The 27,812-nt window shown below is 45.4% G+C and overlaps 1 protein-coding gene across 3 annotated transcripts in view; it reads right to left on the bottom strand.

Annotated features, from left to right (window-relative positions):
- The window catches only part of AIMP1 (aminoacyl tRNA synthetase complex interacting multifunctional protein 1), a 140,348-nt gene that overhangs the window by 76,376 nt on the left and 36,160 nt on the right, over positions 1-27,812 (bottom strand). For 2 of the 3 annotated variants that reach the window (XM_063919230.1, XM_063919225.1), the window contains one exon: positions 1,278-1,411. In XM_063919230.1, coding sequence (XP_063775300.1) covers positions 1,278-1,386 — 109 coding nt within the window. In that variant the 5' untranslated portion in view covers positions 1,387-1,411. Of the gene's footprint in view, positions 1-1,277; positions 1,412-9,675; positions 9,782-27,812 lie in introns of those variants that run through there. The other variant, XM_063919236.1, reaches the window with a different exon arrangement.

The raw sequence follows: 27,812 nt of genomic DNA on the forward strand, positions 1-27,812 counted from the left end.
TCACACCGCACACCGACCCGTGTTGACCCTGCAATATGCCAGGTCGATACCGGGTTATTTGTGCGGTGTGAAAGGATTATAAGCCACGTGTCCAGTTACATCCCTGCAGATCTTCCATGCAGGAAATAGTTTACTCTCTCTATATAAATTGGTATGATTAGCTGTGGGTTCTACTAGATAGCTTCCATCAACCAAACAAGTGTCATGAACATTTAATTTAAACAGGGAAATCTTTATTAATACCATGTTCACACTGTCTTTTGGCGGGTTGCACCCGGGACTCGTGCACGAGACCTTCCCAGGTGCAACCCGCTTGAGACCCCGTTCAGACTGGCGGCCTGACACGGCATATTGCCGTGTCGATGATGTCACCGGGTCACATGTGGGGGAGGCGCTTGGAGATCAGATGATCTACAAGCACCGCCTGCTCCTATAGTGTGAACAGGGTCCCGGATCGCATCGACCCGGGTACACTGTTCACACTGCGCCTGACCCGGTATTTAACCGGGAATAACCCTTCTTTATTACCGGGAATTTGTCCTGCAGCCCGTTCACACTGCACATAAACCCGGATTACTGCACGTTCACGTGCAATAACCCGGATTTTTGGAGGCAGTGTGAACATGGTATGAGAAACATTTTTTAACAAAAAATATAAAATAATACTGTGGCTAGCCAAGCAGGAATGATCTGTGGCTATGTTACAGTATCTGTGTAATAAACATGGAGGTAGATCTTGAGGTGAATATGGTGTAGGCAAAACTTCTTTAAGAGACATAACAGAGCAACAATGGAAGATCCATTCCTGTAACCACAGGCCAGACCTAAATGTAGTGGACAGCCGTGACTTGGCAGTCCTGAGACACTGTGGTGTAAAGGGGCATACACACTGGGCGTTGTTGCCCAGGGTGTATGCACAGCGATGATCGTGAACATCTCTGGCAGGAAAATAGCTCAGTGCATACACACTGAGCTATTTTCCCTGTGCCAGCGATGTTCACGGGGGAAGGGGGGGGGGTTAAGCACTTTCCACAGTAGGAGACTGTAGAAAGTGCTTCGGACGGTGCGATGATGTGGGAGCACGCATCAGCACTCACCGCTCATCGTCCGCCCATACACACTGGACGAGGTTGAGCTCAAAGTAGCTCAAAATGCCAAAAGTGAGCTACTGTGAGCTCAAAATCACCCAGTGTGCATGGGTCTTAAGAGTAGCCACTGCTCCTTCAGCCAGCACAATTCAAACAATAATGATAAAAGTCATTACTTTATATTCTTACTTGCTTTTTCTTTAAGAAGTGCAACTTGCTGTTTGAGGTATACAATAACTTGATCAGCCTCTGAGGCCCTCTGCTCTAATCTGTTCAATACTGGATTACTGGTAGCCATCTTTCTCAGAGACTGGACAACAAACCTAGACAAGACAATAAAATATACATAAATTAAAAAAAAAAAATCAAATCCCTTTAGTTATAAGGCCTTACTTTAAATATCTAAAGCTGGGCACATATTAGAAAGAGAAAGCGGGCAACTGGTCGCCACGCCGACCGAGTGGCTGATTAAGTAACACACTTATATATCGGCTGCTCGATATGCTAGGCCAGACATCACAGCTAGGCAGGCGATAACTTTGCCCCTCCAGTTGTGATGTCAGTGGGTCAGCACGGGCACCAGTACACACATGCAAACAGTCTGATCGTTTTGAATTAATTTTATTCATAGACAAATTAAAAGGTCTCTGGATACCTCTATATGTATATTTTTGTTATATTTTCGCTACAAATGTTTATTGACTTATGATAAGTTGCAATTGGATTTATTTAAAGCAGCAGGGATATGCTGCAATATAACCTGGTGTAAGTACTTGTATCTCTACTTTTTAAAAGTGAATTAAAAGTAAATTTTTAACTACACATTAATTTATGAATTTATAAGTGTGCCCCGGAAAAGGTATTTAGTCCCCTTTTCTTTGCATCTTACACAAAAACTTTCTCTCGTACAGTCTACATGGGCTTGTTATCTGGGAGCACCACCAACTTAAGGTCCATACACACTTAACGATATAATGAGCGACGTCGCTCATTTTCCCCCTCCTTGAGCGACGTCGCTCATTTTATCGTTAAGTGTGTATGCCGCCAGCGACGACCGATGCGCGGCCCCGCGGGTCGGCAACGATCGTCGCTGTCGGTAGGGCATGCATGAAGGATGTGGACTGTCATCCACGACCTTCATGCAGGGCTGACGGGGGCATGGCGTCACTGAGCGATATGAGCTGTTATATCGCTCAGTGCGTACAGGCGGCTGCCGACCGGCCGGCCCGGGAGGGGGAAACGTTAGACGATGTCGCTTACAGAGCGACATCGTCTAATGTGTATGGGCCTTAAGAGCCAATATAGATTTGCACAAAAATATAGCCAGCATGTTGGTACACAATTATTTAATTACTTCTTGATAAATTAGGTCCAGTGTAGTTTCAAAACCTTTTCGTTACCGAACAATGCCACCTGCCATTTTCCAGGGCGATGCTGGACTGGTATACAGAAAATTCGGTAACCCGGATGGACTGGCCAGCTCCTGATCCTAACCCCACTGAGAAGCCCTAAGACGAATGTCAGTGTCGTTGTTGTCAGTGTCACGGTTGGTCACTGTACTTATGGCAGAATGGCAAAACATACCGCCTAATGTTGTCCAGGAACTTGTGGACAGTTTGCTTAGAAGGGGGCCTGCAGTAATCACTGCATGTGGTGGACCTGACGTTAATTAAATCATGTTGATCTATTTGCTGTCAGTGTCCAATCACTTAATCACTTTTGTTTACATAGTATAAATACATACATACAAAAATAGGATATTAATTACCTACCGGTAAATCCTTTTTTCGTAGTCCGTAGAGGATACTGGTGTTCCATTTAGTACCATGGGGTATAGACAGGTCCATTAGGAGCCATGGGCACTTTAAGAATTTGATTGTGTGGCTGGCTCCTCCCTCTATGCCCCTCCTACCAGACTCCGTCTAGGAAACTGTGCCCGAGGAGACGGACATACTTTGAGAGGATAGATAAAAATAGTGCTGAGATTCCAAACCAGCACACACAAAACAGAGGAAAGCTTTGCTGACCCAACTTTAAACAGGAACAGCAACAGCTGAACCAACAACACTTAACCAAGTAACAGTGCAGGAAGAACGAAGCACCGGACGGACACCCAGTATCCTCTATTGACTACGAGAAAAGGATTTACCGGTAGGTAATTAAAATACTGGGGTTCCATTTAGTACCATGGGGATGTACCAAAGCTCCCAAACCGGGTGGGAGAGTACTGAGGTTCCTGCAGAACTGACTGACCAAACTGAAGGTTTCAACCTGACCAAGTTGCTGCTCGGCAGAGCTGTAAAGCCGAGACACCCGGGGCAGCCGCCCAGGAAGAACCCACCAACCTAGTAGAGTGGGCCTGTACAGATTTCGGAACCGGCAAACCTGCTGTGGAATAAGCATGCTAGATAGTGAACCTAATCCAGCATGCAGTTGTCTGCTTTGAAGCAGGATCCCAATTTTATTGGGATCATATAGAACGAACAGAGAGTTGGATTTCCAGTGACGAGCTGTTCTCTTTTCATACACCTTCAAAGCCCTCACAACATCCAAAGACTTTGAAGTAGCAGAGGTGTCCGTAACAGCTAGAACCACAATAGGCTGGTTGATGTGAAACGCAGATACCACCTTAGGAAGAAATTGCGGACGAGTTCTGAGTTCAGCTTTGTCCTCATGACAAATTAAGTAGGGACTCTTGTGAGACAACGCCCCTAGCTCCGACACACGTCTTGCTGAAGCCAAGGCCAACAGTGCGACAGTCTTCCATGTAAGGTACTTTACATCAACTTCCTGTAACGGTTCAAACCAGTCCGATTGGATGAACTGCAGCACCAAATTGAGATCCCAAGGTGCCGTGGAAGGCACAAAGGAAGGTTGGATGCGCAGAACACCTTTCAAAAACGTCTGAACCTCAGGGAGAGAAGCCAATTGTTTTTGAAAGAAAATGGACAAGGCCGAAATCTGGACTTTTATGGAGCCCAGACATAGGCCCACATCCACACCTGCCTGCAAAAAAAAGGAGGAAACGTCCCAGGTGAAATTCCACACCAAGAGACGTATTTCTTCCAAATATGGTAATAATGTTTAGACGTTGCCCCCTTCCTGGCTTGGATCATAGTCGGGATAACTTTGTTAGGGATCCCTCTTCTGGCTAGAATCAGCAGTTCAACTTCCATGCCGTCAAACGTAACCGCAGTAAGTCCTGATAGACGAATGGGCCCTGTTGCTGAAGATCCTCGCGAAGAGGTAGAGGCCACGGATCTTCGAGGAGCATCTCCAGAAGGTCCGCGTACCAGGCCCTTCTTGGCCAGTTCGGAGCAATGAGTATTGCTTGAACCTTTTCCCTTTTTATTCTTTTGAGAATTCTTGGGATGAGAGGAAGTGGAGGAAACACGTACCCCATCTGATAGACCCATGGAGTCGTCAGAGCATCTACCGCCACTGCCTGTGGGTTTCTTGACCTGGAACAATACCACTTGAGCTTCTTGTTGAGACGAAAGGTCATCATGTTGATTTGTGGATATCCCCACCGAGATGTCAAGCACCTGAACACTTCCGGATGAAGGCCCCACTCCCCCGGGTGCACATTGTGTCTGCTGAGGAAGTCTGCTTCCCAGTTGTCTACTCCCAGAATGAAGACCACTGACAACGCCACAGCGTTTTTTTCTGCCCAGAGGAGAATTCTTGACACCTCTGACATTGCTGCTCTGCTTTTCATTCCGCCCTGTCGGTTTATGTACGTCACTGCCGTTACATTGTCCGACTGGACTTGAATGGCCTGATCCTGAAGAAGATAAGAGGCCTGCAGAAGGGTGTTGTATATTGCCCTGAGTTCCAGAATGTTGATTGGAAGGACAACTTCCTTACTTGACCATCTTCCTTGAAACTGCACCCCCTGGGTGACTGCTCCCCTGGGTGACTGCTCCCCAACCTCGGAGGCTTGCGTCCGTGGTTAGCAGGATCCAGTCCTGAATTCCGAACCTCCGACCCTCGACGAGGTGTGAGGTCTGTAGCCACTACAGAAGGGAGATCCTGGCTTTTGGTGACAGACGAATCCTCTGGTGCATGTGAAGATGCGATCCGGACCATTTGTCCAACAGATCGAGCTAGAAGGGTCTTGCGTGAAACCTTCTGTATTGAAGCGACTCGTAAGAGGCCACCATTTTCCCCAGAAGGCGAATGCATAGATGCACCGATATCCGGGTTGGCTTCAGGACATCCCGAACCATCGACTGGATTACCAATGCCTTTTCCAACGGAAGGAAGACTTTCTGTGACTCTGTGTCCAGTATCATTCCCAGGAATGGGAGCCTCCATGTCGGCTCTAGGTGAGATTTCGGAAGATTCAGAATCCACCCGTGTTCCTGGAGAAGTTTGGTTGAGAGGTCAATGCTGTCCAGCAACCTCTCCCTGGATGGCGCCTTTATCAGATGATCGTCCAGGTACGAAATTATGTTCACTCCCTGCTTGCGGAGTATAAACATCATCTCTGCCATCACTTGGTGAACACCCTCGGTGCCATGGAGAGACCAAATGGCAGGGCCTGGAACTGGTAGTGACAGTCCTGTAGTGCAAACCGTAGATAAGCCTGGTGAGGCGGCCAGATCGTAATGTGAAGGTACGCATCCTTGATATCCAGAGACACAAGGAATTCCCCTTCCTCCAGACCTGAGATCACCGCTCGCAGAGACTCCATCTTGGACTTGAACACTCTTAAGAACGGGTTCAAGTTGGAATAGTACCCCTTGTTGTGTAGATGAGGTGGAACTGGAACAATGACTTGAGTCTGTGCCAGTTTTTGGATGGCCTGCTGTAAAGTTATACTTGCCTCTTGTGAAGCTGGTAAGCCTGATTTGAAGACTCTGTCAGTCTGTAGCCCTGGGAAATAAGATCTATTACCCAGGGATCCGGGCACTAACAGATGTGACTGAAGAATTGTAGTCGGGCTCCCACCTGACAGACCTCCAGGCCTCGCAGTCCACCATCATGCTGAAGGCTTTGAAGAAGCAGAGCCTCAGCTCTGTTCCTGAACACCTGCAGTTGCTGGTTTGCACCTCTTGCGCCTCTGGAGGCCGTAGAAGCACCTCTGGATTTTCCCTTAAACTTGGCTGTCCAAAAGGACTGTAAATTTGAAGCTGAATAAGCTTTCCTGGCTGGGGGAGCTGTGGAAGGAAGATACGTAGACTTATCCGCAGTAGCTTTGGAGATCCATTTGTCTAGTTCATGTCCAAACAAGGCCTCTACTGTGAATGGCAGGCCTTCCACGACTTTCTTGGAGTCCGCATCAGCAGTCCACTAGCGTAGCCACATGCCCCTGCGTGCTGACACTGCCATAGCAGTGGTGCGTGTATTAAGCAAACCAATCTCTTTTATGGCTTCCACCATAAAGTTCGCAGAGTCCTGTATATGCTGCAGGAGTAAAACAACATCGCCCCTAGACAAGGAATCTAACCCCTCACTTAGGTTATGGCAATGGCAATGGCTTTTGTGATCCACACACATGCAGCAGTGGGTCTCTGGGCCACCCCAGCAGCTGTGTACAATGATTTGAGTGTAGTCTCAATTTTACGATCAGCTGTATCTTTTAGGGAGGCTGCACCAGGGACAGGCAATACAATTTTTTTGTGACAGCCTAGACTCTGATGTGTCCACTATCGGTGGATTATCCTATTTTTTTCTATCCTCCAGAGGAAAAGGAAAAGATGAGAGCAACCTTTTAGGGATTTGAAATTTCTTATCAGGATTAACCCACAGTTCTTCAAACAGGGTATTCAATTCCTTTGACGCAGGAAAAGTGACTGAGGACTTCTTTTTAACATTAAAATAAGATTCCTCACACTCCTCTGACACCTTATCAGGAATTTGCAGAACATCCCTGATAGCCTCTATGAGAGCTTCTATTCCCTGTGTAGCATCCCCCCCATCAAATCCACCTCACCCTCCTCCGTATGGAATACAATAGGGTGTGTCCGTGCGCTTCAGTGACTCCGAATACAGTGATAATAAGTGAGTAATTATTATTATCACTGTATTCGGAGTCACTGAAGCGCACGGACACACCCTATTGTATTCCAGTGTGATTTCCAGGCTCTTGCAAAGCCTTAGTTTGTGCAGCTAGTGTGCACCCAATACAAGTGAATTAATCTAATTTAGTATTTTGTGCCTGGGATTTGGGTGTCCAGCACATCCACCTGTTGTTTTTCACCCTCCTCCGTGTCTGACCCATTAGCGTCAGAGTCAGACTGCAGGATATGGGCCAAAGATCGTTTTGCAGACAAATGGGAGGGGATTGAGACGCTGGTTTGGGGACCGAGTCACTATTCATCAACTCATCCACAGTCTGTCTTAAGTATTGCGTCTCTTTCTCATTGCGGGATAGCTTTGTAGAACTATTTGAAATAATTCCTTTAATGGAATTAACCAATTCCGGTTCAGCCCCGCTACTCTGGGAAGCTGCACTGCCCTGAGTACCCAGTAGTGAGCCCCCTGGTGAAGAGGAACACTCCGCTGTACAAGAAACACACTATTTGCCTGACATATTGTAAATGTGACAACACACACACACATACACACACATGAAAAGGTTAAGCACAATTAATCCACAAAGAGCCCTTTAGGGAGACACACAGTAATTTGGAGCCAGACCCCACCGCGCCCTTAAAGGGGACTTAGTACACTAATAGTCGCTCCCCCCCTGCTATGAGCCCCTGGTACCGCTGAGGTAATCTGGAATCACAATGGAGGAGCTGCGCGCTCCTGTCAGTCAGCGTCTGCTCACTGCATAGGGAAAATGGCGCTGGTGAGCTGCTGGATCCTCTCCTAGTGAAGCCCCACCCCTTCAATGGCGCGCGGTCTTCCCGCTTTTTTTATACTGGCTGAGGTAATCTGTTGCTCAAAATGGAGAGAAAACCGTATTAAGGCTGTTTTTGCCAGTGTGGGTACTGTGTACAGTGTACTGAGACGCAGCTGTGTACTGTGTCTGAAGACGCAATCCGCCCTGGTTAGAAGCCGCGCGTCTCCATACCCTCATGCCGCCATAATGGTCGCCGACCCACTAGTCGGGACGCCGGCTTAGTACTCACCACTCTTCTTTCTTCTGGCTCAGGGGTGGCGGCGTGCTGCGGGAATGTACACTTGCCGTGGTGGGGCTTGCGAATAGTTCCCTCAAGAGCTCAGTGTCCTGTCAGCGGGGAACGGGACCATTAACCCTTCAAGAGGTTGGACAGTTCCCCCCACTATGTCCCACGAAGCAGGCAGGCTGGTGCCACCCAGCCCTGCCTGAAAATAACAAACATATAAAATAAATGCAGAAATCTCTTCAGGAGCTTCCATAAGCGTGACCGGCTCCTCTGGGCACATTTTCTAAACTGAGTCTGGTAGGAGGGGCATAGAGGGAGGAGCCAACCCACACTATCAAATTCTTAAAGTGCCCATGGCTCCTAGTGAACCCGTCTATACCCCATGGTACTAAATGGAACCCCAGTATCCTCTAGGACGTAAGAGAAATTAGGGAGATGTATCAATCCCGGAGGGGGAAGGGTGGCAATAAATATTCATAGTTAACATTTAAGGGGGAATTCATTTATGGGCAAATACATTGCCCAGCTGAATCAATGTGGCAATAGCAGCAGGACAAATCACACAAAACTGCTTGCACCCCAATAGGGTAGTGAGCACATTTCTGGGAATTTTGGATTCGGATGGGTGGCCGAAGGGTGCAAGATACAGTGCCATTGCCGGTGTTTAAACACCCTTTGCCCACAACTGAATTCCCCCCTATATTATATAGCCCCAGCATATTCTTTTGCGCTTTACAATTGGGATGAGTCTAGTCATAATTTATCACTGCAAATGAAACATAATGGTGACCCTAAATAGACTGATGTGTAATTGTATACAGACATGTTTATGTGTGTAAGTCCACTTTAGTTACTGTCCGATCAACAAGGAGTTAAAGATCTACAAGTCACCATAAGATAACATTTTAGCCCTGCAAAGAATGTTTGAAGGAATTTTATCTGCATACTTTTAGGGTGGGGCGTCGTTAGGCAAAACACAATTTTGCATAAACTACTGACAATCAATATGAAATGAGAACATGCACAATGTTAAAACTAAATATCATGTGTTCTACAAAGGTGAACTTAATAAATTCCAGAATTGTTCTGCAGTATAAGAGCTCTTACAAGGATATCTACAAGAGTTCCCCAAGTAGCACATGGTTTACTGATCAATCATGAGGCAGAGAAGGGGAGGCCAAACACTATTACCAATCCAGTTGTAAAACCAGCATATGCATAAGTCAAATCTGAAAACAGGCTATACAGCAGCGAATATTAACAACTAGGAATATGAGAGAACTTTTTAAATAAATATTCATCCCACATTAACATATGAGGACTGTGTCCAACGATCTGCTGCTACAACTGGAGAATATAAAAACACTGTAGTTGTGGATAGCAGATACATTTAACATCAAATGTAATGATTTTCCTGATTAAGAAAACAGATCCATGATAGGTTTAGTACAATCATTGTATCAGATCATTAATAGCAAACACTCCACAAAACACCATTTGTACATTACCTTGAAAAGCAGTGTAGTGTTTGACCCAGATAACAGATAAGACAGACAATTTAGGAGACCGACTGAGTGCATGTGTAGCTCCCAGCAGTTGGCTCCTGTCACTCATGCAGTGACATTCCACGTCCACCTATGACCTCCCGACAGCACCACAACTGTCAGCACTTGTGCTCAGCTGTGCTAAAGCCTGATGGTGTTAATTTCAGTGATACAACAATCCCCGGGACTAATAAAATGTAGAATACAGTAAGAGAACTAGAACCCTTTTAAAGTATTTGAAATGGCCAGTGTAACCGAGAGAACATTTAAGGAATATAGGGGGTCTACGTATACTAAGCCTTGGAGAGAGATAAAGTGGACGGAGATAAAGTACCAACCAACCAGCTCCTGTTATTTTTCAAACACAGTCGGTAACATGGCAGTTGGGAGCTGATTGGCTGGTACTTTATCTGCGTCCAATTTCTCTCTCTCCAAAGATTAGTACATAGACCCCATAATTATTTTCCAATTTATTCTTAATATACTGACACACATACCTTGAAAATAATATTGTTTTAAATCTCTTGCTGGGGAATTTGAAAATACGAGTGGCGTGCAATAAGTTTCCGGATGCACAAAAAGTATTATATTTACAAACAAAGTGAACATTACATTTTTTTAAACTATTGCCACAGGAGTCTATGCAAAGTTGCATACGCTCAAACCACTGGGTGAAGTAGCTGGACCAGTCTGAAGCATGTAGGTATTCTACATGCTGGATGAAGGTTTGCACTGCAGCTTCCAGTGACTCAAACGAACCCATCCCAGCTACATTGCTGTAAAGGAGAACGGCACCACGAGCATGTGTTCTTGCACGGCTCCAGGAAACGGCTTCCAATGCTTGCGGCAGACATTGGTTGGTGTACCAGTCCTCAGTGACAGTGCACAGCTGCACAGAGTGGTACGGTAGCTAAATGAACTTTTGTAGGCGGCTCACCTACAACAGGGTTCCACTGGGCGACTGTTGTTTGGTCTCGAGGTCGAAACTGTAGATCCAGGATTCATTGCCACTGATGATCTTACAGACAGAGTTTGAGCAACCTCCATCAAATCTGGGCAGCATGTTGCGGCACCAAGTAACCAGAGTCTCCTTCCGCTCTCGAGTCAACTGATGGGCCATCCAGTGTGCACAAACCTTCCTCACACCTAGCTTTTCATGGAGCATCAAGCCGATGGATCCTGCTGAGATGTATTTCCTTCTCTAACTGGGCCATGGTCACCCTGACGTCCACCTCAACTATGGCCCGAATGGCAGCATTGTTGTCCTCGGTGATGGCTAACACAGGTTGGCCGCAGTGCTATTCGTCTTTTAGGGACCGTCTGCTGCCCCGAAATTCTGCAAACCGCTCAAACACAGTGATCCGGGACACTGCTTTCTCCCTAAAAGCAGCTCACAGGCGGGCAAAACTCTCTTACAGTTGCAAACCACTCTCATAGTCGCAGGAGATCATGGATCTCCATCCAGTGGCCTCTGTTGAGCTCCATAACGAGTTTGTGAAGAAAGTGAACATGCTGACTTCTTCGGTGTGCAGTGCTGCTTATATACGGTTCTGTGCCTTGACATTTCACAAGAACTTTAGTCAGAGATTACAGTTCACAACTAGACAGTCAGATTGTGTCTACTCTACCTACGCACTGCACATCTGGAAACTTATTGGAAACCCCTCGTATACACTACTTTTACATTTATGCCGAAGAGTTGGTTTTTTGGGGGGGGAGAGGGGAATGCAAGCCACTAAATTTTTTATTCTTCTGCATCTGAAGAGATGAGAACCATTTCCCTACTCAGCTGACAGCAGGTTCTGAATTATATGCTGCTAATTGGACTGTCTATCCGTATTTGTGGTATGCAATTGTGGATCGGTGGTGCGTAACCTTGTTTATTGTTCTGCATCCAGAAAAACTCCCAATATAAGGTAATACAGATGAAGTAATTAATGCAACATTTAGTCAACCTATACATAGAAGTATTCACATACTGTAAATGTGAAGACAGGATGAAACACTATGAAGAGGTACAATTCCAGGATTTTAAAAAAATGCTACATTCCGACAAGGGGCCTAATTCAGGCCTGATCGCTGGGCAGCGATTTTTGCAGCCCTGCGATCAGATAGTCACCGCCCACTGGGGGAGTGTACCTTAGCTGAGCAAGTGTGCGAACGCATGTGTAGCAGAGCTGCACAAACTGATTTTGTGCAGTCTGTGTGCAGCCCAGGACTTACTCAGCCGCTGCGATCACTTCAGCCTGTCCGGGACCCGAATTGATGTCAGACACCCTCCCTTCCAACGCTTGGACACGCCTGCATTTTTCCAGGCACTCCCTGAAAATGGTCAGTTGTCACCCACAAATGCCCTCTTCCTGTCAGTCACCTTGCGATCGCCGGTGCGATCTCTGTTTTCGCACCATCCCGTCGCTATGCATCGATCCCCGTTGGTGCGGTCCATAGCACCTGCGCATTGCGGTGCATACGCAGTTCAGACCTAATTGCAGACTGAGAAAATGCAGCCTAGCGATCAGGTCTGAATTACCCCCAAAGTGCTCAATGTTATTTAGCAAAATGAAAATGCGAATGAAGTTTAAATGCAGAACAGGGCGTTTCACTGAGGTGGGTAGTTCTGGCCACACAATCATTCAGTTCTGCTTGTGCAATTCATTGCACAATACTTGTAGACCAGGCATGTCCAAACTGCGGCTCTCCAGCTGTTGTGAAACTACATATCCCAGCATGCCCTGACACAGTTTTGCTGTCAGAGAATTCTAAAGCTGTGTCAGGGCATGCTGGGATGTGTAGATTCTCAACAGCTGGAGGGCCGCAGTTTGGACATGCCTGTTGTAGACCCATAATCCATATAAAATTTCCAGTCTGGGAAAAGAGCTGGATCAACAGTCATTGTGTTCTGCTGGGGAGGGACCTGATCTACTTATGCTGCAGTTACTGTAGGACTGGAAACACGCAATCTGTGGGGAAAATGTGCAATTCAGTGGAATAAGGGAGTACATTTTTTAAAACTGTGCTTCTTTCTCTTTAGTGAATACACAAGTGAGGTAGACTATCAGGACTGCAGCTGAGTAAGCTTATGGACACTTTACTTGGTGACCAGCCAGATCTAAGATATCATAGTCCCAAAATAGCCCTGCTAGTAATCACTAGTTTGTTCTTTTGGGAAAGTAACGCGAGGATGTAGGACACAGATCTAATAAAATACAGTACACAGATTTTTATGACCTGTAGCTACTATGGACATTATTTATGAATTGAGGGCTACTGCTAGTTAAAAGTCAAAACTTACTAATGTAAAACACACCACCATTCCAGATGATACAACTACTTTTTATAAGTGTGGCCAAGCTACTTACACAAAGCCCCTTCCCCAGAGGACAATTGGATTTTTTTTTTTGAGTAATATATTTGCCTCTTCTCTAGAGACTTGTGCTATCTTCAGGGTTAATTGACTTCAATAAGCAACCATAACGGTCACTGGGGTCATTCCGAGTTGTTCGCTCGCTAGCTGCTTTTAGCAGCAGTGCAAACGCTAAGCCGCCGCCTTCTGGGAGTGTATCTTAGCTTAGCAGAATAGCGAACGCTAAGTCGCCGCCCTCTGGGAGTGTATCTTAGCTTAGCAGAATAGCGAACGCTAAGTCGCCGCCCTCTGGGAGTGTATCTTAGCTTAGCAGAATAGCGAACGCTAAGCCGCCGCCCTCTGGGAGTGTATCTTAGCTTAGCAGCAGAACTGCTCCAAAATATTTTCATGCAGTTTCAGAGTAGCTCCAGACCTACTCCTACTTTGCGATCACTTCAGACTATTTAGTTCCTGTTTTGACGTCACATACACGCCCTGCGTTCGGCCAGCCACTCCCCCGTTTCCCCAGGCACGCCTGCGTTTTCATCTGGCACGCCTGCGTTTTTCAGCACACCCCCGGAAAACGGTCAGTTACCGCCCAGAAACACCCACTTCCTGTAAATCACTCACCGATCAGCTGTGCGACTGAAAAGCGTTGCTAGACCTTGTGTTTTTTGCATCGTTTTTTGTGAAAGTACTTCGCGCGTGCGCACTACGTCCCATACGCATGCGCAGAAATGCCGATTTTTAGCCTGATCGCTGCACTGCAAACAACGGCAGCTAGCGATCAACTCAGAATGACTCCCCCTATCAGCAATGCTGCCTTTGCAGCTTGGCTACACATGGGTGTACAAATCGGATAGACTAACCTGTGCAGGCAAACGGTAGAGAACTGCTGGACTTCAGGGCTTAATATACAGAAACACCTACTATATTCAGCCATATGTAGAGTTATATTATCTCAAGATCGGAGTCTGCATTGCTACTAGCCGTCATTGGGGTCAATTTAATTCAACGCGGATTGAATAGCACTGGAAGGGAGCTCCCAGAGCTATTTAATTCAGCGGAATACTTCCCCCAACTAGAGGATTTCTTCTCACACCCCTCTGAGGGTGCGAGCAGAAATCCGACAAAACTAGGTTCGCAATGGGGTCTACTATGTTATACCGACGCTTGGTATCACGACCGCCGGCATGCCGGCAGCGGGCCGAGCGCAAAAGAGCCCTTTTGCAGGCTCGCTGTGCTCGCCATGCTGTGTAGCGCACCACGCTATTTAAGAGGGAGAATAGTTGTCGGTATGCCAGCTGTCAGGATCCCGGTGTCGGTATGCTGAGCGCCGGGATCCTGACAGCCGACATATCGAATGCCTACCGCGCAATGCTGTTTTGTGACCTATCTCCATGCAAACAGCATTGCGGCGAGGCAGTTTAGCTGGAGAATGCTTGTTCTTGCGACTAAACACCCTGTTTGGTCCGGGAGTACGGGTATTCTCCGACTTAGCATCGAGGTGAATTGAATGGCTCCGGGAGCTCCCTCCCGGCGCTATTCAAGCCGCGATTAATTGAATTGACCGCATTATCAGCAGCAGTGTACATCTGTCCTGTACTACATGCAAAAGATAGGCCTCCAAAAGGTTGTATATTTACTTACATCCAGATAAGTATAGCCTGCACCTAACTTTACACCATTCATATATTGCTCTGTTAGAAACATTGTAGCAAGAAATAAACGGATCTCCATTTGCAGATCGTACCTTGCCTGATTTTGCACGGAGCATGCTCGGAAAATGAACACATGAAAATGTGGGCAAAGCAGAGTCATGCGCTTTTTGAATGCATCTACATTTAAGACCAAAGAGGCAGAACTGGTTTGTGACAGTTTCACTTAGGGGATATATATCAAGCCTTCAAGAGAGATCAAGAGAATAAGTTACTAGTCAGCTTCTGTCATTTTATCTAGCACAGTCTATAAAATGACAGGAGATGAACACTTTTTTTAATCTCTTTCAAATGGGTGATACATCTCCCCCTTTGACAAAGTTCGGTGCAGGCTTTACAGACATAGGAATCAGATACGTTCTGACAAACCAGAAAAATGTTAGGCAGTGCCGTGTAGTTCACCTTTAACTACAAAATAAATGTTATAGGAAGTTTTATTTCCTCTTCAAAGCACACAGATAAAGGAAATGCTTGACTAGAATGCACAGCCCCAGAACATGGTTTCAATCACACTAATCACCCTGAAGAGATGTTCTGTATCAAAACGGTTTAATGACAAAATGTGCTTTAGAGATAGACATTTAAAGATCCAAGCATTACCATAAAGAAACAAATTTAAGTCAATTCTTTGAACAATAAATTTTCTATCGTACAACCTGATTTCAGAGAAAACTCTTCCAAGAATAGCTGTAACATCTGCAGTTGTTATAGACCCAAGTCACCATGTGTAATAAAAAAAAATAGAATGTACTTCAAATGTTTGCCATATTTTTATTAGGTTATAAATTATGTTTTCATATTTAACTATCCCAAAACCTTTGCAGGATAAACCTCCCTAGGGTTTTCCAGCCCTTTTATTCAACATGTATTCATATGTGATGGTAAATGTTTACAAGTACCCCTTAAAGCAGTGATGGCTAACCTTGACACTCCAGCTGTTGTTGAACTACACATCCCATTATGCCCTGCATCAGTTTTAGCATGGTCAAATAACAAAACTGTAGTAGGGCATGCTGGGATATGTTGTTCAACAACAGCTGGAGTGTCAAGGTTAGCCATCACTGCCTTAAAGTATGCTTGTTTATACTTAGTGACCCTTAGGAATGTACTTTATTTAAAGTGCTCCCTAGCCTGAATACGGAATACACACGATTCCCGGGCGGGCGGGATTCCGGCTGTCATAATGCCGACACAGGTATCCCGTCCACCAGAATGCCGGCAGCGGAGAAAGCCGCTAGAACGCCCTTGCGTGCTCGCCATGCTGCGGGCACGGTGGCTCGCTGCACTCGCCACAGGTTATATTCTCCCTCAATGGGTTTCGTGGACACCCACAGCGGGAGAATAGCCTGTGTCGCCGGTATTCCAGCAGCAACATTTCACCACTTGCCAGGATTCCGACGTCTGTATTTTGACAGTCAGGATCCCGACTGGCGATATTTTAACTGCGTCCCCTGAATTGTTTTACTAATAGCCCTTACAATTTGTTTTGTGTATGATTTATTCCTTAAAAATAAATTGGATGTTATTTTCTATTATAAATAACAGACGGAAGTTCCCCTGAAGCACCTGGGGTACAAGCAGCTCAGATTTGAGTAGCTAAGCTCTAAGCAGCCACCATGTTTAAATAAATGGCAAAAAATAGGATTTTAAACCTACCGGTAAATCTTTTTCTCCTAGTCCGTAGAGGATGCTGGGGACTCCGTAAGGACCATGGGGTATAGACGGGCTCCGCAGGGGACATGGGCACCTAAAAGAACTTTCTAGTATGGTGTGCACTGGCTCCTCCCTCTATGCCCCTCCTCCAGACCTCAGTTAGAGAACTGTGCCCAGAGGAGATGGACAATACGAGGAAAGGATTTTGTTAATCTAAGGGCAAGATTCATACCAGCCCACACCAATCATACCATATAACCTGGAATACACCTAACCAGTTAACAGTATGAACAAACAACAGTATCGGTCCAAGACCGATTCTAACTGTAACATAACCCTTATGTAAGCAATAACTATATACAAGTCTTGCAGATTTTCTGCACTGGGACGGGCGCCCAGCATCCTCTACGGACTAGGAGAAAAAGATTTACCGGTAGGTTTAAAATATTATTTTCTCTTACATCCTAGAGGATGCTGGGGACTCCGTAAGGACCATGGGGTTTATACCAATGCTCCCAATCGGGCGGGAGAGTGCGGATGACTCTGCAGTACCGACTGAGCAAATGCTAGGTCCTCATCAGCCAGGGTATCAAACTTGTAGAATTTAGCAAAAGTGTTTGACCCCGACCAAGTTGCTGCTCTGCAAAGCTGTAATGCCGAGACGCCCCGGGCAGCCGCCCAAGAAGAGCCCACCTTCCTAGTGGAATGGGCCTTTACTGAATGCGGTAACGGCAATCCAGCCGTAACATAAGCCTGCTGAATCGTGTTACAGATCCAGCGAGCAATAGTCTGCTTCGAAGCAGGCGCGCCAATCTTATTGGCAGCATACAGGACAAACAATGCATCTGTTTTCCTAATTCTAGCCGTCCTGGCTACATACATTTTTAAGGCCCTGACTACATCCAGGGACATGGAATCCTCCAAGTCACTCGTAGCCACAGGCACCACTATAGGCTGGTTCATATGAAATGAAGACACCACCTTGGGTAAAAATTGAGGACGACTCCTCAATTCCGCTCTATCCACATGAAAAATCAAGTAAGGGCTCTTGTAAGACAAGGCCGCCAATTCTGACACACGCCTCGCAGATGCCAAGGCTAACAACATGACCACCTTCCAGGTGAGAAATTTTAACTCCACCGTTTTAAGGGGTTCAAACCAGTGTGATTTAAGAAACTGCAACACCACGTTCAGGTCCCATGGTGCCACTGGGGGCACAAAAGGGGGCTGGATGTGCAGTACTCCTTTTACAAAAGTCTGGACTTCTGGAAGAAAAGCCAATTCCTTCTGAAAGAATATTGACAAAGCCGAAATCTGTACTTTAACAGAGCCTAGCTTTAGGCCCATATCCACTCCTGTCTGTAGGAAGTGGAGAAAACGACCCAGATGGAAATCTTCCATAGGAGCATTCTTGGTTTCACACCAAGAGACATATTTCCGCCAGATACGGTGATAATGTTTTGACGTCACCTCCTTCCTAGCCTTTATTAGAGTAGGTATGACCTCCTCTGGAATACCCTTCTCCGCTAGGATCCGGCGTTCAACCGCCATGCCGTCAAACGTAACCGCGGTAAGTCTTGGAACAGACAGGGCCCCTGCTGTAACAGGTCCTCTCTTAGAGGAAGAGGCCAAGGATCTTCTGTGAGCATGTCCTGAAGATCTGAGTACCAGGCCCTTCGAGGCCAGTCTGGAACAATGAGTATTGTCTGTACTCTTTTTCGCCTTATGATCCTCAACACTTTTGTGATGAGAGGAAGCGGAGGAAACACATAGACCGACTGGAACACCCATGGTGTTACCAGAGCGTCTACTGCTATTGCCTGAGGGTCCCTTGACCTGGCACAATACCTCCAAAGCTTCTTGTTGAGGCGTGACGCCATCATGTCTATTTGAGGAACTCCCCAGAGACCCGTTATCTCTGCAAAGACTTCTTGATGAAGTCCCCACTCTCCTGGATGGAGGTTGTGTCTGCTGAGGAAGTCTGCTTCCCAGTTGTCCCCTCCCGGAATGAAGACAGCTGACAGAGCGCTTACGTGATTTTCCGCCCAGCGAAGAATCCTGGTGGCTTCCGCCATCGCGACTCTGCTTCTTGTCCCGCCTTGGCGGTTCACAGGAGCTACTGTTGTGACATTGTCTGATTGAATCAGAACCGGTAGGTTGCGAAGAAGATTCTCCGCTTGTCGAAGGCTGTTGTATATGGCCCTTAGCTCCAACACGTTGATGTGTAGACAGGACTCCTGGTCTGACCATAGTCCCTGAAAATTTCTTCCTTGGGTGACTGCTCCCCATCCTCGGAGTATCGCGTCCGTGGTTACCAAGATCCAGTCCTGAATGCCGAACCTGCGACCCTCTAGAAGGTGAGCACTTTGTAGCCACCATAGAAGAGACACCCTGGCCCTGGGGGACAGTGTTATTTTTTGATGTAATTGTAGATGGGACCCGGACCATTTGTCCAGAAGATCCTATTGAAACGACCTTGCATGGAACCTGCCGAAGGGAATGGCCTCGTAAGTTGCCACCATTTCCCCCAGAACCCGGGTGCATTGATGAGCTGACACTCTTTTCGGCTTTAGTATTTCTCGGACCATGTTCTGGAGGTCCTGGACTTTTTCCAACGGGAGGAAAACTTTCTTTTGTTCCGTGTCCAGTATCATGCCTAGGAACGGTAGTCGAGTTGTCGGAACCAACTGTGACTTTGGTAGATTGAGAATCCACCCATGTTGTTGAAGCACTCTTTGAGAGAGTGACACGTTCTCCAGTAATTGCTCTCTTGATCTCGCTTTTATCAGGAGATCGTCCAAGTATGGGATAATTGTGACTCCTCGCTTGCGCAGGATCACCATCATTTCCGCCATTATCTTGGTGAAAATCCTCGGGCCCGTGGACAGCCCAAACGGCAACGTCTGAAACTGATAATGACAATCCTGTACAGCGAATCTCAGGTACTCCTGATGAGAGGGATATATGGGGACATGAAGGTAAGCATCCTTTATGTCCAGTGACACCATAAAATCCCCCCCTTCCAGGCAGGCTATCACCGCTCGGAGCGATTCCATCTTGAATTTGAATCTTTTCAGGTACAGGTTCAGGGATTTTAGGTTTAAAATGGGCCTTACCGAACCATCCGGCTTCGGAACCACAAATAGGGTTGAATAATACCCTTTTCCCTGTTGGCTCAGGGGAACCCTGATAATCACTCGCTGTTGACACAGCATTTGAATTGCAGCTAGCACCACTTCCCGCTCTGGGGTAGCAGCTGGTAAGGCCGACTTGAAAAATCGGCGTGGGGGCACCTCTTCGAATTCCAGCTTGTAGCCCTGGGAGACTATTTCTATCACCCAAGGGTCCACGTCTGACTGAACCCAGACTTGGATGAATAGTCGAAGGCGTGCCCCCACTTGTGCGGACTCCCGCAGGGGAGCCCCAGCGTCATGCGGTAGACTTAGCGGAAGCCGGGGAGGACTTCTGCTCTTGGGAACCAGCCGCAGCAGGTGTCCTCTTGCCTCTACCCTTACCTCTGGCGAGGAAAGAGGAGCCCCGACCTCTTCTGGATCTATGCACCCGAAAGGACTGCATCTGATATTGTAGGGGTTTCTTTTGCTGTTGGGGAACAAAAGGTAAAAAGGTCGACTTACCCGCGGTAGCTGTAGAGATCAGGTCCGCGAGGCCGTCCCCAAACAATACATCACCTTTGTAAGGTAAAACCTCCATATGCCTTTTTGAGTCTGCATCCCCCGTCCATTGGCGGATCCATAAGGCTCTTCTTGCCGAAATAGCCATAGCATTGGCTCTTGCACCCAGTAAACCAATGTGTCTTTGAGCGTCCCTCATATATAAGACTGCGTCCTTAATATGAGCTAATGTTAACAAAATTGTATCCCTATCTAGGGTATCAAGGTCAGCTGACAGTGTATCCGTCCAAGCTGCTACTGCACTACATACCCATGGCGACGCAATTGCCGGTCTAAGCAAAGTACCAGTATGAGTGTAGATAGACTTTAGTGTAGTCTCTTGCCTGCGGTCCGCAGGATCCTTGAGGGCCGCTGTGTCAGGGGACGGTAGCGCCACCTTCTTGGAAAGGCGTGTTAAGGCTTTGTCCACTGTGGGAGAGGATTCCCAACGTACCCTGTCCTGTGTAGGGAAAGGGTACGCCATAAGAACCCTTTTGGGAATCTGCAGTTTCTTATCTGGAGTTTCCCATACTTTTTCACATAACTCATTAATTTCATGGGAAGGAGGAAAGTTTATAACTTGTTTCTTTCCCTTAAACATGTGTATCCTCGTGTCGGGCACCGAGGGCTCATCAGTGATATGTAACACATCTTTTATTGCAATAATCATGCACTGAATACTTTTCGTCACCCTGGGGTGCAATCTTGCTTCATCATAGTCGACACTGGAATCAGAGACCGTGTCGGTATCGGTGTCCCTTATTTGTGAGAAGGGACGTTTCCGAGACCCCGACGGGTCCTGTGAGTCGGTATAATCCGTAGATTGATTACCTGCCGACGCACTGGACTCTGCTTTGTCCAGTCTTTTATGCAGTAAAGCTACACTAGCATTTAACATATGCCACATATCCATCCAATCCTGAGTCGGCACCGCCGACTGAGACACACCACTCATCTGTTCCACCTCCTCTTTGGATAAGCCTTCCGTTTCAGACATGCCGACACACGTACCGACACCCCACACACACTGGGATATAACTATAAGGGGACAATTCCCTAAAGAAGGCCCTTTGGAGAGACAGAGAGAGAGTATGCCAGCACACACCAGCGCCAACTGACCCAGGAAAAAAAAAACCCAGATAGCGCTTTTATATATATATATAAAAATGTATATAGATTTCGCCACTCACTGCGCCTTAATTATGTGCCCCCCTCTCTTTTTTCAGCCCTCTGATGCTCAGCAGGGGAGAGTCCGGGGAGCCAGTGTTCTCTGCAGCCTCTGTGGAGAAAATGGCGCTGGTTAGTGCTGAGGGATCAAGCTCCGCCCCCTCGCGCGGCGGCCTTCGGTCCCGCTCGTGAATTTGAAAAAAAAAAATGTCGGGGATCCGTAGTTTACTGCCTCCGCAGCCTAACTACATACTTTTTTGCCTAAAACAAGGTTTATTGCTGCCCAGGGCGCCCCCCTGCGCCCTGCACCCATCAGTGCCATGTGTGTGTGTAAGTGTGGGAGCAATGGCGCGCAGCTTCCTGCTGCGCGCTTACCTCATGAAGATCTGAAGTCTTCTGCCGCCTGATGTCTTCTTATGTCTGACATACTCACCCGGCTTCTTTTTTCCGGCATCTGTGAGGAGGATGGCGGCGCGGCTGCGGGACGAACCCCAGGGTGAGACCTGTGTTCCGACTCCCTCTGGAGCTAATGGTGTCCAGTAGCCTAAGAAGCAGAGCCCTTAACTCTTAAGAAGTGGGTCTGCTTCTCTCCCCTCAGTCCCACGATGCAGGGAGTCTGTTGCCAGCAGAGCTCCCTGAAAATAAAAACCCTAACTAAATTCTTTTTACAGAAAACTCAGGAGAGCTCCCTGTAATGAACCCTATCTCCTCTGGGCACAAGATCTAACTGAGGTCTGGAGGAGGGGCATAGAGGGAGGAGCCAGTGCACACCATACTAGAAAGTTCTTTTAGGTGCCCATGTCTCCTGCGGAGCCCGTCTATACCCCATGGTCCTTACGGAGTCCCCAGCATCCTCTAGGACGTAAGAGAAATAAACAGGGTTACATTCCATCTCAGGCCATGCATATACATTTAATGAAGAAACAAATACAAATGAATAAACCATGTGGCAAAGTTTCTAAAAACAGCATCCCCCTGAAAGGCCAGTGCCAGCCTGGAAAGTCAATCACTCTCTCTGCTCCTGGAACAGCTGGGAAAGACCCAGGAGAGAATTATATGTGAATGAAGCTAAAGTATAACAGTAACTCAAGAATAATCTACAAAACAGAACATTTTCCCAAAATGAAATAAACTCTAATTAAATCACTTATTTCTTTTCCACTGTTACAGGAACACATGCACCCAAAGAAACATCCCACCTTTGACAGTTCTTCCAACAATAATAAGCTATGTGCTACAATCTGCCACTCTGTATACTTTACCTACTAGAAATAACAGCAAATACTGAATTTTGAGTAGTACATACATACTGTCAGCCAAATGTTGTAACTTAAAGGGATACTTCCTGAAAAATAACAGTCTAAAATATGTCATATAATTGTAGAAATAAAAGGTATTCCCATACAAGATATATATATATACTTAGTTCCATATTTTAAAGGTCCTGTAACTTTAATATGTCCAAATTAAACTGTTTTTAGAGTACAGTTCTTTTTGCAAAGTAGCTTTCGTCTGTCTGGGAGCTTTACTAGGTGATGATCGGGAAACATTGTGGACCTACCATGTATGCAGAAATGGTAGACTATAAAACACTCCTTACAATGCTGCCCTGGTTAGAGCAATAGATACAGTCTACATCAAACAGCCTTCGCCTGTCACTCAGATCAATGACTTGTCACACACAGGTGAAGCAAAGGGTAGAAGAAATATAAAGGAATTTTATTGTCCTTTCAAACCCCACAACCAGAACGGACAACAAGCAGTGGTGATGAAAGTAGGCATTTAGTAATTGTACCCATAAATGTAAGCTTTAAAAATAAAAATAAAATAAAAACTTTCCTTAATGGGTTATGCCAGCCATATATTAGCGCAGTTATTCCCTAATGCATATCCGACCCACCAATCAAAACGGCTGATCAGCGGACTTCGATGATCGGCAATCCGTTGGAGAGATTTATCATATTAAAAATCCCAGAATTGCCGTTCCCATTAATTTTTTGGTAGGAATCAGTGAATCAGAGATTTCAAATTTGTTTTATTTCCCCAACTCCCCTAAATCGGGAAAATGGGAAATTGGGGCAATCAATCGAAGATGTATGGGCCCCACTAGTTGTTGTTAATTCATTCATTGAAATGTTAATATTCACATTTAATCCACCACAAACATACTGGTTATAATTTGCAATGAAAAGGTGCTACTAATACTCAGAAAGTCATTTTGGTCAGATCATAAATTTTTGTCACAGACTCTACAACATGGGCCCTCATTCCAAGTTGATCGCTCGCTAGCTACTTTTTTGCAGCCGTGCAAACGCATTGTCGCCGCCCACGAGGGAAGAGTTTTTTTGCTTTGCAAGTGTGCGATCGCATGTGCAGCCGAGCGGTACAAAAATATTTTGTGCAAAACAAGACCAGCCCTGAAGTTACTTATCCTGTACGATGATCCTAGCGACGGAGGTCCCGCAATTTACGTCAGACAACCACCCTGCAAATGCCTGGACACGCCTGCGTTTTCCCTACCACTTCCATAAAACGGTCAGTTGACACCCATAAACGCCCTCTTCCTGTCAATCTCCTTGCGATCGGCTGTATGAATTGATTCGTCGCTAGAAGCATTGCACAGCAACAATGCTCTTTGTACCCGTATGATGCGCGTACGCATTGCGGTGCATACGCATGCGCAGTTTTGCAGTTTTTTTTACCTGATCGCTGCGCTGCAAAAATCGGCAGCGAGCGATCAACTCGGAATGACCCCTTCCATCAGGTACAAAATGCTCTGCTCCAGGACTTCCCTCTTAATTTATGATAGCTGTCACTTGAGTTAAAACACCTTTCTCATCAGTGAACTAGTTTAACACAGGGGACTGAAATGATAAATTAAGAGAATTTTGTACCCAATGGACCAGGTCAAGTTAGAGGGTCTGTTTGGGACCCCTTTAACCAGTTCAGAACTGGTGTAGCAAGCATTAAATGCCAGACATAGTATCATTTCTACAGATCTAGAGTGCAAGAGGTTAATTCATTGTGTTTGCTTGGAAATCCCAGTGAAATCCCTTTTTCCAGGAGATTTCTGCGGCTTTTCAATCAGTACCCAAACCTGATAAGCAAATGTGTAGCCAATTTTAGTGCTAATCAAAGTAAACAAACCCAGGTGTTTCCAACATCAACCACAAAGTTATAGAAAAATAAACAGTGTGTCAGGAAAGCAGCCAATGCCCTAGAAATGTCTACGGCACTATCGCAGAGAAGTGCTGTAGTACCACAGGAAAAATCCTGCTGTCTCATTTACAGTTCAGCTAAACACAGTATCAACATGTCAAGTTATACTAGTGTTTATTCCACCTATACACCACTCACCAACTCACAGACTCCTTTTACTTTATAGAATTTTCTGAGAGGAAATGCTTGTGTTTTTGCTTCATTATTTACATATTGGGGCAGATTTAACATCGGGTGATATTATTGTTACAGTATCACTCATTCCAAATGATAAATTGTGCTTCATCCAATCATCTCCTAACTGTCATGTGTTTGAAAAATGAGTTAGGAGCCGATTGGTAATAGAAGGGGAAAGGTCCCTCAAACATAGTAATAAGGGGAGGCTTCTGTTAATCTGTACTACAGGAAGACTGTGGCGTCAAATTCACCTGTATATTAAATAACATCCTATTATATGTATGGACATAACTATACAGCCATTTTGTGCACTATATCAATAGTCACAATGGTGCATACTATCAGTTCACTAGGATAAAGTGACACCACTGAGACAAAGGGTTAATACAAAGGGGGTATCCAATTACCTGACGGGTATCCAATTAGAACCAGTTGCGGCGTGCTCCTCCCCCTAATGCTGATACTTATCGGGGATTAAAGTTTGGGTGCCTCTGGAACACGAAGCATAATCCGAGGTAAGTGGCTTGCCGAAACCGTGATATTACATGGGATCAGGTCCAATTTCAGCCGATCAAAGTGGCCTCTAAATGGATACTACGATAATGACCACTGATATCCAGCCGAAACAGCATCGGGGCTAATTGGATACCCCCCCCCCCAAAGTCTGATATGTGCAAACTGGTATCCGGTCTCAAGGTCGACCACACTTAGGTCGACAATGTCTAGGTCGACCACTATTGGTCGACAGTAAGTAGGTCGACATGGTCTCTAGGTTGATATGACAAGTCGACATGAGTTTTCACATTTTTTTCTTCATTTTTTGCACTTTTTCATGCTTTACAATCCACGTGGACTACAATTGGGAATGGTAATCTGCCCGAAGCATAGGAGCCATGCGAGGGGACGCGGTGCACTAATTGGAGTTCCAAATCACTCTACGGAGTAAACACCAATTATTTTTTTTAAACTCATATCGACCTTCTGTCAAGTCGACCTTGTACATGTCGTACTAGAAACCATGCCAACCTACTTACTGTCGGCCAAAAGTGGTCGACCTAGACAATGTCGACCCTATGATCCACACCCGTGCAAACTACAGATGCCAGACAGCACACTGATTGCATTAGGATCTGCCCAAGTTTAAATAAAGATTAGAAAAGATCCAAATATGGTGGTTCTCCTGCAGACTAGAACCCACGTTTTAGAGTGGAGTCTCTTCAGGCCTGTGATTAAGCCTAAGACTAGCTCATGGGTCACTGGCAGTAAAGGTTGGGTCAATAAGGCATTGAAACAGGAAATAAGCAGCTGGATTCATGCATGCTATGGAAAAGATTTCAACTAAAAAAAAAAAAAGTATTACATGGCAACGCTGCAGTTATTATTCATGATTTTCTTCAAAGCCTGACTCTGTACTTTGCAATCAGTGCCAGCACGCTATTGTGATTAAATCGCTAAAAGATTTTTTTTCTCCAACTTTATAACTTGGAGCACAACACAAAATTTATGAACCACACTGACAAAAGCATCACGGAGTATTACCCACATGAAGTCCACACCTCATTATTTGGTACTTTTTTTCCCCCTTTGCCGACTTTACTTACTGAACGACCTATGTGGTATCACTGGCTTCTTCAGCTACATGTTATCGGATATCAAAGGAACAGAAGCAATATAGCCTCTGATCACAAACACTGAAATGCCTGCAACTCCCACACTTTAAACATCACATCTTACCTAATGATCCGGTTTCGTGACGTTAATGAGTTTGACATTTATTTTGAAAACATGTGTTTAAGTCAAGTTTCACAGCTCATATAAACACAACACTGCTTAGTGAAACACTACATAGCCTAGAACTGTAGATGGTCACGGATGGATGCCATAGAATTGGGTGGGCTACAGCTCAAGTATAGACTTAACATGTTTAACACTCAACACAAACATGGCTAACCAGTACTACTTGTATATTAAAAACAGGTGAAGCACACTGTTTCATTTACATTTTATTTGCTGGTCATGAAAATATATGTAAATCATAGCAAGATTTGTTTATGTTTGTAAAACCAAGTATAAATACACTGATTGCGTCAATACATAAGCAATTAGTAGCTAATAGAAATACTTCAATTACATAGGACAGGTTTATTTAGTATATTTCGATTTATTCATATAAGTAGGAGTGGCCACTACAATACTATTGCCAATATAAAATTCAAAATCATATGGATTCCATTTGAATTGAATGCTTGATTTGTTTCACTATAAGAAAAACGAAACAAGAGGGCTTTTACCAACCAAAGAAACTTTTGTTTTAATAAATGGAACATAATCAAATTAGTGCAAATAGAACTTCCAGTATGGGTCAAACGTTTCCCAACATTTCATGTAAAAAATGTGTTTGTGGTAAAAAAATAAAAAAAAAAATGCACTTTTTACAAACTAATGCTAATTATTAATTACAAAAAAATTATATATAAAAAAAAAACAGAATACAAATTCTGAACATGTTTTTACAAAATAAGCATATTCGTCTTTTTAAATGTTCATTGAAAGAAAAACTATTAGCATGTTGGGGGGTATTTTTTAAAGCATGGATGGGGATAGAACACTAACGTTAAACTTTCATTTTACAGGCTGGGTTTAAAAAAAGATAACTAGTAGCTGATTGGTTGGTGCTTTATCTCAGACACTCTATGGGCTTGATTCAATTCAACACAATCTGAAAAGCGTCAGGAAGGAGGTCCTTCATCTCTGGAGAGGTGTGAGCAGGAATCCTCTAGTCGGGCTTAACAGAGCAGTGAACTGAATAGCTCCGGGACTTCCTTCCCGGTACTATTCATATCGCGCTGAACTGAATCGAGCACTGAGCAATGGTAAATACCCCCTTATTAAAATCTAAAAATAGATATAATTGAACTTACATAACTTTTACTACATTGTCGTATTTTTCTTTTATAATATTTTTGTAAGCTACTGTTGCTACTGCCGTCCATGACGTAATGAATTCCCCTGACATCTGCTGCACACTGGAATGGATGTCCTCGCTACCGACATGCAGCATGTATGATCAAAGTCCGCCTAGGTAAGAGTAGGAACTAGGAGAGCATCCTTGGACAGCAGCAGACATTTGGGTGCACTCCTATCTCTAGCACA

Source organism: Pseudophryne corroboree, chromosome 1 (assembly GCF_028390025.1).
Source record: "Pseudophryne corroboree isolate aPseCor3 chromosome 1, aPseCor3.hap2, whole genome shotgun sequence".
NCBI classification, from domain to species: Eukaryota; Metazoa; Chordata; class Amphibia; order Anura; family Myobatrachidae; genus Pseudophryne; species Pseudophryne corroboree.